This window comes from Pantherophis guttatus, chromosome 6 (assembly GCF_059756535.1).
Source record: "Pantherophis guttatus breed Tessera chromosome 6, ASM5975653v1, whole genome shotgun sequence".
NCBI lineage: Eukaryota > Metazoa > Chordata > Lepidosauria > Squamata > Colubridae > Pantherophis > Pantherophis guttatus.
The window spans coordinates 18,824,036-18,840,382 of NC_142068.1; the positions used below are offsets into that span (position 1 = coordinate 18,824,036).

Here is a 16,347-nt window from a genome sequence, read left to right on the forward strand (position 1 = left end):
GTCGTTGGAGTGAATTTGGGACCAGTTTGTATTCTCATGGAAGTCTGCAGATCTGGAAACGATAAATCTGTTATTGCTGTCGATAACAATGCTTTTGTGTATGCTTTTGTGCCCGGCTCATAGCCCATGAACTTTAGTCTCTTTGATATCTTTTCCCCTTTCCTTCTTAGTTGCCTGGGGATGTGGACATCTGCTGGGGCACCGAATATATGTAGGTGGGCTAGGTTAGGTTTTCTCTTATACAGCATTTGGTATGGTGTTTTGTTTATGGAGCTAGACCATAACCTGTTTAGTGTGTAATTGGAGTAATGCAATGCCTCTGACCAAAAAGTCTGTCCCAACCCAGCGTCCTCCAAGACGCACCTCATAATGGTTTGTAGCATTCCGTTCTTTCTCTCTGAGACCCCATTCTGGAATGGTGAAAAAGGTGAAGAGGAGTAATGCGCCATACCCTGCTCCTTCAACCATTTTGTGAATTCCTTTGCCATAAACTCAAACCCTCTGTCTGCCATTATTTGTCTTATTTTTATGTTGTGTTGCAGTTCTATTCTTTTGTGAAACTCCTTAAACCTCTGAAATACTTCGTTTTTGTGTCTGAGAGAGTAGACATACCCATATCTGCTGTAATCATCCACAATAGTCAGGAAGAACCTTTTTTTGTGTCTGATGGATGGTGTCAGTGGCCCTACTAAGTCCATGTGTATTAGTTGGAAGGGGGATTCGGTGGTTCGTTCTGACCTCCTTGGCCTTGCCTTAACCTTAATCTTTGACCGTTTACAAATTGAACACTCCAAATAGTTTTCACAGTTTTTTACTTTGAGGCCTTCGGTAAATTCTGGCATTTTCTTTACAACAGGGAAGCTGATGTGTCCCAGCCTTCTGTGGAGGAGGTGGGTACAGTTGTCATGCATTGGTTTCCCCATGGATATAACATTTTTACTAATTGGTTTACAGTCATTTGCCCCTTGTTGCGCCCCCTCTATTCCAGTGTTTCCCCTTTCCTCATTGCCTGTGCTTGCGTTAATGTTTCCCCTTTTACTCATGTTAGACGTGAAGTAGGGCAGGCCCTCCTTATGATTACTTCCCTGATCCTGTTTCCTTGTTTTAGTATGTAGGCTTTCCCCTCCTTGAATACTATCTCACTACCCGTGTCTTGCGTGAGTTTGGTGGTGGCTAGTACGTTATAGGGTATCTCTGGTACATACAGTACCCCCTCTATTTCTCCAATAAGTGGAATGTACACGTTTCCCTTTCCAAGTACCTGAACACTGTTCTGATTGGCTACTTTTAATTTGAAGTCTGTCTCAGTGAGTGAGTTGAATAGTTTTGGATCACTCCTGGTGTTGTTTGTGGCTCCTGAATCTTAGAGCCACATGTCCTTTCTCATCTTTGATTTGGTGTCTGGGTCATTGTGACTAAATCCGTACATGGAGCCTGGATTGCTGTCCCTAGAGCTATCCCTGCGCTTGTGATATCTTCTTGGGTTGGGGGACCACCCACGCCCTCTGTCAGCATCAGCTTTCCTGCTTTAGCTGCCATAAGAAACAGGGAGGGATTAGGTATGGAGCAAAGGGGGGGAAGAGAGCAGGAGGGGGTTTGTCTTTGTAGGAGGGGACTTCGTGGGAATCGAAAGCTGGATTTCAGAAGGGGATGGCCGACCAACTGTCTCGACATTCCTGATGGATGACGCTGCCAGACGTGTTGCCACCTGACCTTTGGAAGACCTTTAGATTGGCTGAGAAACTATAACACGAGGGGGGGAAGAAGCTTAGTAGATGCATTTCGCGCGTTTTGATCACTTCCAGCTTTTCACTGGGATGTTAATCTTTTCATATTCAGTAAAAGTACCAGATTCTTCAAAATGCTTGAGTTTGGGGTTTTCTTTCCTGGATACTGAAGGAAGCATACCTGACATTAAGCTGGAAGTCATCTCAGTCATCCCGGACAAAACCCGAGGGGACTGAAAATCCAAAGTATGTCAGATCAAGGGAGTGATGACGAAGGGAAGATGGGGGCAGCGAGTTCAACCGCCCTCCAGTCGGAAAGAGAAACTGCAGAATGGCTGGAAAAACTCCGTTTGGAACCGGAGGAAGCTAGATGGTCCAAAGGTGTGGGCAGACTGCCGGACTGGGGGGAGAATCCCCGGGGAGTGACGACTTCCAGACCCCGAAAAAGGGAGGCAGTGTGGATGCAACAGCAGAAGGAACGTCTCATGATAGATCAAGCCTTGCAGCTTATCCGGGATGTGGAAGAAAGCAGAAAAAACCGTGAGTCTTTTGAAACTCCTGTGGAGAAGGGGGAAGCAGACCCCAGGGGGGAGGCAGAAGAGACAGCCTGCGGGGGAGAGGAAGAGTTTGAGGAGGGAACATCCCAGGCTTCGGCAGCTCGAGGAAGAGATGCAGCCGGCCAGAGAACCCCAGCCCTGCAGCCCCCCCCCGCAGACGTAAAAAGCCAAAAATCCCCCCCCTTCCTGGAAAGTTTGATGGAAATCCTAAAACCTTGGGATTTTTCCTGACCCAAGTGTGGAACCACATGCAGGATTGGGGGGAGGACTACGAAACAGATGCGGCTAAAGTCAGAAGCGTTGCGAATGCCCTAGAGGGAGTGGCGGCTGAGTGGATGGTAGTTCTCCACAATAACAACTCCCTCCTGCTGAGAAATTACAACCAGTTCATGAGGGCCCTTAGAAGACGTTTTGAAGACCATTTAGCTGAACGAAAGGCGAGACTCAGAATGAAGAGCATTCAGCAGGGCCGGAGGCCGGTGGCAGAGTATATCCAAGAGTTTCGTGAACTGGCACCTTATATGACAGGCTGGTCAGAAATGGCGCTTTTGGAGAGTTTCAAGGATGGATTGAATGATGAGATATATCGAGATTGCAGGAGCATGGGGGTCCCCAATGATTTGGATAGATGGTACATAGTAGCTGAGGATGTGGAGATCAAGCTGAAACGGAGCGAACTCCGAGGAAGGCGGATGGGGGACCAGTCATCCTCTCTCTACCGTAAGGGGGCGGCCAAGATGACTGGCGGGAAGACCGAATTCAAACCCAAGTCAAAGCCCTTCACCTGTTTCAAATGTGGGAAGGAGGGTCACCGGGCGGCCGAATGTTTCTCCAAACCACCGCCAAAAGCCACCGGGGCCAGCCAAAAGAAAAGCGATAAAATACCCGCCAAAACCCGCGGCACCGCCCTGAAAGGAGAAGTCGTTGAGTTCACTCCCCGGAACCAGCGTGAGTTGGGAACTCCGACCAACGATGACGACAGCGAGACAGACTCCGACTCGGACACCGATGAACGGGTGAGTCACACGGAAGAACCCTTACTCATCCCCGTAGAAGAAAGGGTGCCCTTCACAGGAACTCACGCGCAATTGTTAGCCCTGTTGGACTCGGGGTGCACTAGGTGCATAATTAGCCCCAAAGTAGTGGAGGAAATGGGACTGAGACTGAAAACTTTAAAAAGACCCATTGCATTTTGTCAATTAGATGGGTCGATTGCAGGGGGGGGCCAGCTAGTTTTATGACCGAACCCCTCGAACTACAGTTGGGGAATCATATAGAAAAGCTCAGCTTTATTGTAGCCCCTGGCATGGAAAGGCCCCTAGTTCTAGGACTGCCCTGGCTTCGTAAATGGAACCCACGAGTAAATTGGAAAACGGGGGTCCTGCGCATCCGTACGGCAGAACCACCTCCGGAAAAGGAAGGCCCCTCCCTAAGGGACGACATAAGACCAGAAGGGGCCGCAGTAGCCATTAACTATATTGAGGGAGAAGAGAAAATTCCGAAGGAATATTGGGACCTCAAGGAAGTGTTTAGTGAAAAAGCTTCTGATAATCTGCCTCCCCACAGGGCCACTGACTGCACCATTGAAATACTCCCAGGGGTGAAGCTTCCCAAACCAAAAATATACCCCATGACACCTCGAGAATTGGAGGAATTGCGGAATTTTATTGACAAAAACTTAGAACAGGGATTTATCGAACGAGCCAAACCCAAGGTAGCAGCGCCAGTAATGTTCCGCGAAAAGAAAGATGGATCCTTCAGATTAGTTGTTGATTATAGAAACATGAACGCCATTTGCGTGGAAAATGTCTATCCCCTCCCACTTATGAAGGACATGTTGGCCCATTTAGGAAAGGGAAAATTTTTTACCAAACTTGATTTAAGAGAGGCATACTACCGAGTGAGAATAAAAGAGGGAGATGAATGGAAGACAGCATTTAATTGCCCACTGGGGTGTTTCCAATTTAGAGTACTCCCTTTTGGACTACAGGGGGCCCCGGCCGTATTCATGCAGTTGATCAACGAAGTGTTGCATGAGCATCTATATAAGGGGGTGTTGGTCTATTTGGACGATATTCTAATTTATTCTGACAACATGGCCGACCATATAAGATTGGTTCGAGCGGTCTTGAATAAACTCAGAGCAGCTGAACTCTATGCCAAACTTTCTAAATGTGAATTCCATCAAGACAAAATCGACTATCTTGGATATCGTATATCGCATGAGGGAATAGAGATGGACCCGGAAAAGGTCCGGGCAGTAATGGAATGGGCCGCACCACGCACCCGTAAACAGTTACAGAGTTTCTTAGGGTTTGCTAACTTTTATAGACAATTTATCCCCTCTTTCGCAAAAATCGCACTGCCAATTACAAACTTGCTCAAAACAAAAGGGGAAATAAAACCCAAACCCTCGAAACCACTAGAATGGACTATGGACTGTCAGGCCGCTTTCGAAAAACTGAAACGGCTGTTTGCAGCTGAACCTGTACTCAAACACCCCGACATAGAACAACCTTTTGTAATACAAGCGGATGCTAGCGACGTTGCCGTAGGAGCGATACTTTTGCAAAAGAATGAGAATGGAATATTACAACCCTGTGCTTACACATCCCGTAAACTATCTGAAACAGAAAGGAGATGGGCCATATGGGAGAAGGAAGCGTTTGCAGTTAGATGGGCGCTGTTAACATGGAGACAATTTTTGGAAGGGGCAAAACATCCTTTCGAGGTGTGGACTGACCATAAGAATCTAGAAGCATTAAAAACACCACGCAAATTGTCACCCAAACAGGCACGCTGGGCCCAACATTTCAAGCGTTTCAATTTCACTTTACGTTACCTTCCTGGGGGAAAAAATTTCATGGCAGACGCACTTTCCAGATTGCCACAGTACAACAGCATAAAGAAGGAACTGGTTCAACCAATGATCCCCTTAACGCAATTGGCAACACCTGTCACTACCAGAGCGCAGAGTAAAACCGATCCAGAACTCTCAGGGGATTTACTCGAAAAGTTACGAGAAGCACTAAAAGCTGACGAGTGGTTTAAAATCCACTCGAATGAATGCACACTTCGCGATGGACTAGCTTGGGTTGGATCGAAATTGTATGTTCCGACCACATTAAGACCAACCGTATTGAAATATGCGCATGATGCCAAAGCCGCAGGACACTTTGCGTTTGTCAAAACTTTACATCTTGTTAAGAGACAATTTTGGTGGCCTGCACTAAAAAAGGACATACAGACATATGTGGCTAGCTGTCCAGTATGTGCCTCCGCTAAAAGACCTCCAGGAAAATCCCCTGGATTACTGCAAAGTGTGGCTAGACCGAACGCCCCATGGAAGGAAATATCTATGGATTTTGTGGTGGACTTACCCGACAGTGAGGGCTGCACTGTCATTTGGGTAGTAACTGATTTGTTTTCTAAACAAGTACATTTCATACCTTGCTCAAAGATCCCTTCAGCAAAAACCCTCGCAAAGTTATTTATTCGGCAGATTTACCGACTACATGGGTCTCCGAAAAGAATAATTTCTGATAGGGGTGTGCAATTTACTTCCAGTTTCTGGAGAGAATTTTTAAGATTGATAGGCTCCGCACAGGGGTTGAGTTCCAGTCACCACCCTCAGACAAATGGTGCTTGTGAAAGAACCAATGGGGTGCTCGAACAATACCTTAGATGTTACAGGACAATTGGGTGGACTTGTTGCCATTTGCAGAAGTGGCGTATAACAATTCTGTGCATAGTAGCACCGGATTCACCCCTTTTAAGGTTGCATCGGGCCAGGATTTTGTACCCATTCCCGAGTTACCTCAAGATGATCTCCAAAATCCCTCTTTGATAGATTGGATAGAACAATTAAGGAGCACCTGGACAGTGACTCGGAAGGCATTAGATGAGGCACACCGAGCTCATAAGGCACAAGCCGATAAGAAAAGGTCCCCAGCTCACATTTACAAAGTGGGGGATAAAGTCTATTTGTCTACCAAATACTTACAAACCACCCAGAGGTCTAAAAAGCTGGGGCCTAAGTATGTAGGACCATTCCGTGTGATCAGACTGATAAATCCAGTGACAGTTGAATTAGAATTACCAAAAACCTTGAGACAGATACATCCTGTATTTCATGTTAGTTTATTGAAACCTGAACACTCATCTCCCCTAAGGGTTGATCATAGCAACCCTCCAATTCCCATCCTCGTAGAAGGGGAGCAACATTTTGAGGTTAAGGAAATCTTGGACTCTAGAAAACACCATGGTAAAGTCCAATATCTGATTGCCTGGAAACATTTTCCACTATCTCAGGCTGAATGGGTAAATAAACGGGATGTCCTAGCTCCCAAGAAAGTACAACAGTTCTATGCCAAATACCCTGATAAACCTTGATCATTGTATATATTCTGTTTCTCTTTCTCTTTTCCCTTTTAATTAGGACTAACGTCTCTTCTGCAAGAGGGGCCGAATGTCAGCATCAGCTTTCCTGCTTTAGCTGCCATAAGAAACGGGGAGGGATTAGGTATGGAGCAAAGGGAGGGAAGAGAGCAGGAGGGGGTTTGTCTTTGTAGGAGGGGACTTCGTGGGAATCGAAAGCTGGATTTCAGAAGGGGATGGCCGACCAACTGTCTCGACATTCCTGATGGATGACGCTGCCAGACGTGTTGCCCCCTGACCTTTGGAAGACCTTTAGATTGGCTGAGAAACTATAAACACGAGGGAGGGAAGAAGCTTAGTAGATGCATTTCGCGCGTTTTGATCACTTCCAGCTTTTCACTGGGATGTTAATCTTTTCATATTCAGTAAAAGTACCAGATTCTTCAAAATGCTTGAGTTTGGGGTTTTCTTTCCTGGATACTGAAGGAAGCATACCTGACACCCTCTCTCTCTGAAAGGCTTACGTTCTGGAGACCGCCTCCCCCTGTTATCATTGTATCCCTTATCCCTGTTGTTTCTGGGGCAGTCCCTCTTTAAGTGACCCCTGGATCCACAGGAGAAGCATTCTGGGAGTTCCTGGCCCTATCCTGAAACTCAACCTTTTTTATGGGTCTATGATCCCTTCTGGACAGTTGGCGGTCCCTCCTTAAACTGTCCTCAGCTATTAGCCTGTTGGTTAGTGTGCCCAGTGATATGCTGGAGCTGTCCAGCTGGGTTATGAAATTGTCCCAGCTGCTATCTAAGGAGTTGATGATACTGATCAGACTTTCCTCGGTAACTATCTCCCCTCTCTGCATGAGTTCTGCCCTGGTTGCATTTAATTTCAAAATGTGTTCACTTATGGAAACTCCTGGTCTGAGCTTTGCTGAGTGGAACTCCCTAGATATTCTAGTTGTTGTTGCTCTGCTTTGACTGTAAAACAGACTGTGCAATTTTTGTATGACCTCAAAAACAGTTAAGTTGTCACCAATGGTGGGGTACATAGCAGGGGGAATAGTAGTTAATAGTATATAAAAAGCTTTGTGGTGAATGCAATCAACATCTAATGACCAAGGCCTTTTTGGGGGCTTGTTAACTAGAAAGAGTACATTTTCTTTCATGAATGCAATTTGTAATTGTTGACTCCACTCAATGAGATTGCCTCCATCTATCTGCAATTTTGGTAAATTAATAGTCACTGTCCCTGAATTGTTATAGTAATTACTCACAGAAGGCAGCTGTCCATGGTCCAGGGTATGGTTAAACTCGCAATAAGGCAATGGGATGTTTGATGCTAGTCTATACTGACTTGTCTCTATGTTTCTCATATCTCTTGTTATAGGTGGTGACTGAACATGTGCGAAGCTCATTTCGCACTGGAAGCCATTGTGAGGAGAGCTCACTGTGGTGGTCCTCAGGCCTAGGCCTAGGCTGGCTGGTGGGAGGCTGGACTCACCCCTGGTGTGTTCGGAGTCCTCCCTGGATGGCGGACACCATTGCTGGGTGGCTGGATCCCCAGCGAAGAACGGGAAGAGGTGAGGAGGCGAAGTGGTCACAGGTTGGGGACCTCTGAGGCGTGGCGGTAGGGTGGTAGCGGCGGACGTAAGTCGAGGATTTTCGAAGTCCTGGGGAGTGGCGGCGGTGGCGGCGATGGCTGTGGGTCCTGGTCAGCGCTCGCTGGTCTCCGGACGGGGAGGGAAGCCTGGCAGTGGTCGCAGGGTTGTTGGGTAGTTGGTCTTCTTTCTTGCTCCCAGGTGTTGTGTCGTTGGTGCTGCGGGTAGTGAGTTCGAGTCCTGCGGTTGGTTGGTTCCGCAGGTGGTGGTGCCTCTGTGCTCGTTTCCGGGGCTCGTTGTTTCCCTGGTCAGCGTTAGGTCGTTTGCCCCATAGCGGTTGGCTGCCCCGATGCCCTTCTGTTCCTCGGGGTTTCTCTTTCAGTTCATGGCTTGCGCGGTAGTTTTAAAAGTGGTGCCAAATGCTGCCGCTAAGGTTTCAATGGCTTTGTCCACTTCGGGCTTGGTGGGCAGGCTCTCGTTGTGTTGGGCCTGCTCTTCGTAGTCGTTCTCGGGGTGCCCCGTGTAGATATCGGGGTTCAGGCTGTTTCCCACCTCGAAGTTTGAATCCTGGCTCCTCATTGGTTGCTGGCCATTCCAAGATGGCCACCGGGAAAGTGGCGCAAAAATGAAGCCGTTTTCGCCCGGTATCTCTGTTGGGGGGATTCTTTCCCTTACCAGGCTGGCGGCTTCGTTGGCTTGCTTCTGGATTTTCATTGCTGCTCCATGGTCCTCCAGGAGGCCTTGGAGTTTTGCGATGAGTTCTTCTTTGCTGGCGGTTGTCTCCATCATTTTTTGTAGGGCATCTCTGAAGTCATCGCCTTCCTCTGGTTCCACTCTTTTGCCGTCGCTGGCTCCTTCTTGAGAGTCTTCGTCGTTGGAGAGTGGGTCTGGATAGGCATCCTGCTCACTCTCGGTTGTTGCAGTCTTAGCTGTGGTGCCTTCGGTTGCCTGCAGCTCTGCCATCATGTTTGTGTATGCTCTTGTGTTTACTGTTTTTCTTTTTAGAGTAAACTGCTGATTCTGTCATTGCTCAGAGTCGTGGGCAACCATCCTTTGCTACCATATTGTTAATAGATGGATCTAGCCCAATGACTTACAAGACAAGTATAATTATTAACTTTCCTTTATTTATTTCAGGCCTGAATTAATCCCAGGCCTAATCAGATTATCAGTTACTGACCATCAGTCTTTTCCATTACAGGTACACATCTGGAACTGGGGGATCTCCATGTGGAGCAGCCTTATATACTAGGGAGGAAGAGCCAGAAGGTAAGATGTGTCTATGGGGGTGATGGGGTGTGTACTTAGTTAACCCTTGCAGGACTATGGGGGCATGGAGTTGAGGGAGTTAGACATTTACTCTGACATTGATTTGTAAGAAATTGGATTGCATGGAAATAATTAGAATATTCATGTTCATATTGATTAATATACAAAAAAGATAGTTATATAACTAATTTATTTATATTAAAATGTTGAATTTGTATTAAACAACTGTAATATTACATAATTAACCAATGTGAGGATGGATATAAAAATAGATGACAATGGGAAGGGGTATAATATAGAATAGAAGGGAAAAATTGAATTTGATTAAGATTAGAGATGAGGGTGAAGGGTAATATTGTTTTTTTTAAAAAAATAGATGAGGAATAAATATGGCAAAAAGGAAATTTAGAAATTGTAAATTTAATTGAAATGACTAAACACTGTTTAAATTTGTGAACCGGCCAAATACTCTGTTCAAAGAAAATACATTGTATGTTTGTATGTGTGTTTCTAATTATTGCTATTTATTCATATTTGTTCTCTTTTATTCTTTAAAGTTTAACAATTCATTCTTTATCTTAATATCTTTATATTTGTTTGGGGTTGCCTTTCTTCCCTTTCATCTTTTTTATTGTACAGCAATCTTTCTCCTCAAACCTACCACCTCTCTCTTTTCTTTCCTTCTTACTTTCTCTTCCCCCCCTCTTCTTCTCCTCCCTACTTCCTCTTCCTTTCTCCTTCTCCTCCTCTCTTCCTCCCTCTCTTACCCTCACTCCTACTCTAATTTCCCTTCCCTTCCTTCCTCCTTTCTCTTCCTTCCCTCTCTTCTCCTTCCTTCCTTCCTCTCTATTGCTGTATCCTTTTGTGCATATGGATTACTCAGAGGACTGAAAAAGTTATTTTTGACTGGTCCTCGCACTTTTGACCAGTCCTCAAACTTACGACTGTCCTCACATTTTACGTTTTTTGCCCTATCTTGTCACCATGGTGAAGAGAAGCAGTTGTGAAATGAGTGACATGGTTGTTAAGAATGCTGCACGGGCATAAATGTGAGAATGGTCATAAGTGTGAGGACCAGTCAAAATTGCAAGGACCTGTCAGGAATGACTTTTTTCAGCCCTCTGAGTAGTCCCTATACACATAGCCATGGCCACCCGGTCATATGACCAGCTAGCCACACCCACCCAGTCACATGACCTCCAAGCCACGCCCACAAAAATAAGCCACCCCCACAGAACGGGTAGTAAAAAAATTTAGAACCCACCCCTCACACACACACACACACACACACAAATAGAATCCACTGAGCACAATTTTGTGAACTTCACTGGTTTCCAGTCTGATTGCTAGTACAATTTAAAACCTATAAAGCCCTACATGGGGCTTTATAGGTTTGAAGGACTGTCTATGTCCTTCAGTCTGGTCAGAAAGTGCCAGCAGGGTTGGCAAGTTCCTGGTTCTTTGATTAAACCGTGCCATCTATTGGGACCCAGGAAGTATATCCGTTTTCTGTTGCAGCATCAGCCCCTCTGGAATGAGATCCTCCGGAATTCCATAATGCTTCCCACCCTGTTGACATTCCAGAATGCCTTGAAGACCTGATTGTTCTCCCAAGCCTTGGGTTTAGCTGGATGGAGTCCCTTGTTGAATTAGTTTTTGTATACAGCAATGGTATCCCATCTGGTTGGTTTTGCATTGTGTTTGTATGGTTTATTATACTGTGAGTTGCCCAGAAATGCTTTGGAGTGCGGAGTTGCCTAAGTTGAATTAAACCAACAAGTCAACAAAGTGGAAGGAATTAGGTGAATTTGAGAAGTGCTTTAATTCCTGCCCCCCACTTGCTTGGGAGCATTGGGGGCCGTCAGCTAAACAATGCCGGATGGCGGGCCCACGGGGGAGGGCCTTCTCTGTGGCTGCCCCAGCTCTCTGGAACCAGTTACCTCCTGAGGTCTGAACCATCCCCACCCTATTGGCCTTCCGAAAAGCGGTGAAGACCTGGCTCTTCCGGAAGGCCTGGGGCCGTTGATCTCGCTGTTACGATCTGGAGAGATCCGGCCATGAATGGTGTGAATGGGTTTTAATGGTTTTTAATGGTTTAACTTTTAATGTTTTATATATGGTTTTTAAATGCATTATAAGCCACCTTGAGTCTTTGGAGAAAGGCGGTATACAAGTTGAACAAACAAACAAACAAACAAACAAATAAATAAATAAATGTGGGCTGAGAAGGTTGAACCCACATCATCTTCTCCAGGCCCCAAAACAGTTGTTGTGGGCTTTCTATAATTAAGACACAGATATAGCAGAGTGGGAAGGGACCTTATAGGTCAGTGATGGCTAACCTTTTTGCCGTCGCGTGCCAAAAGTGGGGGTCGCACGTGGGGGGGGTCGCATGTGTGTGCCCACACCCATAATTCAATGCCCCCATGCCTCCGTGCATGCACACACGACCTCCCCCCGCTTTCGGCACGCGACACCAAAAAGGTTAGCGGTGGGCCCAGTAGGCCTGTTTTTCGCCCTCCCCAGGCTCCAGAGGCTTTCTTGGAGCCTGGGGAGGGTGAAAATGGCCTTTCCCGCCTCCCCGAAGGCCGGAAAGGGCCCATTTCCTGACTTCTGGCGAGACTAGAAGGCCCAAAAATCATCTGGTCTGTGCGCAGATGTGCACTAGAGCTCAGCTAAGGCAACGTTCGCGTGCCCACAGATATGGCTCCGTGTGCCACGTGTGCCATAGGTTCGCCATCACGGTTATAGGTCATCTAGTTCAACCCCCCACTAAAGCAGGAGATCCTACACCATTTCTGACAAATGGCAGTCCAATCTTTTTTTGAAAGTCTCAAGTGATGAAGCTCCCACAACTTCTGAAGGCAACTTCTGTTCCATTGGTTGATTGTTCTCATTGTCAGAAAGTTCCTTGTTATTTCTAGGTTGAATCTCTCCTTGGTCAATTTCAATCCATTATTCCTTGTCTGGCCTTCAGGTGCTTTGGAAAACAGCTTGACCCCCCCTCCTCTCTGTGTCAGCCCCTCAAGTATTGGAAGACAGTTATCATGTCTCGCCTGGTACTTCTCTTCATTAGACTATCCATGCCCAGTTCATGTACCCGTTCTTCAAATGTTTTAGTCTCCAGTCCCCTAATCATCCTGGTTGCTCTCCTCTGCACTTTTTCTAGAGTCTCAACATCTTTTTTAATTGCTGCTCAGTTCAGCTAACAAAAAAAAAAAGAAGGAAAGAAAGAAAGAAAAGAAAATAGTTTGATGTTTTTTTATTAAACATCAGCAAACATAAAATAGTTTTCTGGAAATAATGAGATAAAAGCAGGCAGAAGCAGGGAGAAGCATGAACAACAGACCAAAACTTTTATCTGTAACTATCAGGATAACGAACTTTACAGAACAGCTGGAAACACGATTGTAGATAATTGGCATGGACAAACAGTCCTAAAGGGAGTGGTTATTTAAATTTTAACTTTTTCAAATATATGATACCAAGGGAAGAAAGATGGAAATTAAGAAACAGGGTGATCCCTCATCTAATCTGCACTTGGTACAAGTCGTTCTCCACTTACGACTGTGATTGAGCTTAGCCATTATAGTCGTAAGTTGTGACGGTTGTAAAGCAGATTGCCGTATCACCACAGCTGTTTTTCTGATTTTTTTTCCAATGGTTGTTAAATGAACACTGCAGTCATTAAATGAACCCTTTGTTCATCATGGGCTGGCTTTTGCTGGGAACTGAAAGTAAACACCAGTTTCTGGCAAAAAAACCTGTAGTAAATTGCAATCACTGGCCAACATCTGCCTGTGGGCAGAGATGTAATGTGGGCTGGTGGAGAAACATGCATAATTGCCCGGATTGCCTCATTTTACACCCACTGTCAAGCTTCGAAGCGTATTCATGCTGCTTTCACTTTTGTTGCTTACTCAGCTTGCCAACCAACTATGGGGGGAGGGAAGGGGGAATCAGAATGTGAGTTTTAAACATCAAGCAATCAGCTCCTGAGAACCAAGGTCACTGCAGCAGGCATTAGCCAGACTTTCAAGACATCTTCTCACAACAATATTGTGACACTTAATTGGACAATGTGCTCTGCACTAATAGAAGGGAGGGAGGATTCTGTAATTATATTGAACTGCGCGGGAATTAGCCAGAGCTGGTTTTGCTTCTGTTCTGTGCCGAAATGATGTATGCAATAAGGGTTTGCATTAAGAGATTGGGTCGTCTCAACAGTGTTTGCTGGGTTGGGTTTGTCAGTCGGAACCTTGACACCTACTGCAGCTTCCAAAGGATCTTCAAGGGCAGCCCCACAGAGAAAGCATTACAGTAATCAATTCATGTTTAAATGTTCTTTCTCAGCCTCAGACCCTCCAGCTTCGTGATCAGTTTCTTTTTCCTCTGATCCGGAGCTGTTCAGATATCCCGTATTAGATTTCCTCTCATCCAGCACACATGGAAGGCTCCAAGTTGAGAACTGAGTTACGAATTAGATGTACTTTATTTATCCATGATATGATGTGTGACTCTGGACAGGATACATCCATAAAAGTCAAGGAATTTCAGCTGGCAGGTTTCAGGAGAAGAGCCTTCTGAGCTGGCTGGGGAATTCTGGGAGATGAAGTCCACTAGGCTTAAAGTTGCCAAGATTGGAGACCCCAGGTTTAAAAGACCGAGTATGCTACATTAAATGTACAGCAGGAGCTATAGAAACATTGCAGTTGAGTAGCCTGTGTCAACTATTCAGGCTGGATGGAGGAAACAAATATAACTTGCAGCCGATTCATGTGAATAAATGCCCTTCCATTATATCTAAGAAAATAAAATAAAAAAAAAGGAGTTTGAAAGGTTTGCTCCCCTATTGTGACATATGGGCATTGCTTACTACTCCCAGAAGTAGAATTGTACTTGTTTTATTAAAGTAGGTCATAAAGTGAGATTTGGATATAAGAGTGAAATGATACGGGGTTGGCCTAGATGATCTTTTAAGGGCGCTCGACCTAAATATTGTAAGACAAGTTCTGAGTTCGCAATGTTCAAAATGTCAAACCATAGAGCAGCTCTCTCACCTCTGAGGCAACGTGCAGAGTTAGAAACCACATAAGTCAATATGAAACTAGTATTTCCTGCTGATGTTAGTGCCTCAAATGCAAGGTTTAATCAGCTTTCTGCACAGCAATAAGGAGCCTAGCCAATAGGAATGAACTAACATATTTCCGTATTTTACTAACTAAAGAACACGTGTCTTTATGAGAACGTTTTTCAGATGAGAGATGGTTAACTTTCTGTCTGAACCATTGGCCAAATAAAGTTTCTCTTGAACTCGAAGTCTGACTCCTTTGATTTTCTGCCACATTATCATTCTCAACTACAGGTAGTCCTCAACGTACGACAATTGAGCTCAAAATGTATGTTACTGAGTGAGAAATTTGTTGTGTTTTGCTCCATTTGATGACTTTTCTTGCCACACTTGTCAAGGGAATCACTGCCATTATTACATGAGTAACCCGGTTAAGTGAATCTGGCTTCTCTATTGACTTTGCTTGTCAGGTCACTAAAGGGGATCACATGATTTTTGGGAATGGTCATAAATATGAACCAGTTGCCAAGCATCTTTTGATCACCTGACCATGGGGATGCTGCAATGGTCTCAAGTCTGAAAAATGATCATGTCACTTTTTTCAGTGCCGTTAACTCTGAACGGTCACTAAGGGAACTGTTAAGTCGAGGACTACCTGTACAGGCAAATGTTTAGGCTATAACATTTCATGTTCACAAGGCAACATTCCCAGGAGCAATTTCAGCCTGGATATGTGTTGTGGGACGGTGCTTCAGACTACAGATTTGTCACAACTCTCATTGAGTGGATGGTGTACTTTCCGTTCATGATTTAACACAGGGCCATCCAAAATATTTGTTTGTGCAGAACTGCAAAGGTTTGACACGAATGATAGGTTCAATACAGGTAGGCCTTGAGAATTACAGGTTGCAAGTAATAATGGCCACACAATGGATGGGTCATGGGGCCATCCCAATTTTGGGTTCTTGTATCAGTCGTAAGTGTGAACATGCTGGGCTGTGAAGCGAACCCATTGTTCTGCTGAAAACGAAGAGCTGGTGTTCTGCAAGACTATCGTAAAATCCGGTCATGTGACTATCAGCCGCTATAAATACAGCCCTGTGGCACTCATGTGACTAACAATGGGAGTGGTGGCAAACGATCATTGGAATGTTGGATCCGAGTTGTAAGTCCCCTTTTTCTCGTAGGTCATAACTTCAGCTGGCCAATACGCATAAGCTGAAGAATACTTGTACAATCCAGAGCACTTGTTAAAGGACAGTGTGTATTTCTAAGCAGAAAAAGTTCAGATTGAAGAATGAAGGCATGAGTTGCTTGGCATCTCCCCTCCAGCAAATGCTTAGAGGTCTTGTGAAATGCAGAATGTGAACAGGTTTTGCAAGCTCTTCCATCCGCTTTCTTTATATATAGATCCTCTTTACTGTTTTAAGTAAATCACAAGGAAATTGATTATGCAAATAATGGTAGTTGGGAGCACTGAATAAGCAGCTCATTGCTGTGAATTTCTTCTGCCTAAACTGAGTGTATGTATAGAGACAGAAAGTACGTATCTTATATAAAGGTGTTCTTAAACAGCAGCGTAGGGCTGAGTTGGGGTTTTCAAATGGAAAATCTATAAATAGTGCTAAGACAAGTAACCAGAATTCATGAGTATCATAAAAATACTACCAGGGTGAGTAAGAATTATGAAAAATATTTCTTTTCCCAGATGTTGGATGAAAAAAAAAAAGAGGTAATAAGCAAATCAGACCACA

General features: G+C 45.1%; 1 protein-coding gene across 7 annotated transcripts in view; it reads left to right on the forward strand.

Annotated features, from left to right (window-relative positions):
* The window catches only part of LOC117678796 (uncharacterized), a 64,647-nt gene that overhangs the window by 45,306 nt on the left and 2,994 nt on the right, over positions 1–16,347 (forward strand). For 6 of the 7 annotated variants that reach the window (XM_087872081.1, XM_087872083.1, XM_087872080.1 and 3 more), the window contains 3 exons: positions 8,043–8,235; positions 9,455–9,522; positions 11,041–14,841. In XM_087872081.1, coding sequence (XP_087728207.1) covers positions 8,043–8,235; positions 9,455–9,522; positions 11,041–11,124 — 345 coding nt within the window. In that variant the 3' untranslated portion in view covers positions 11,125–14,841. Of the gene's footprint in view, positions 1–8,042; positions 8,236–9,454; positions 9,523–11,040; positions 14,842–16,347 lie in introns of those variants that run through there. The other variant, XM_087872085.1, reaches the window with a different exon arrangement.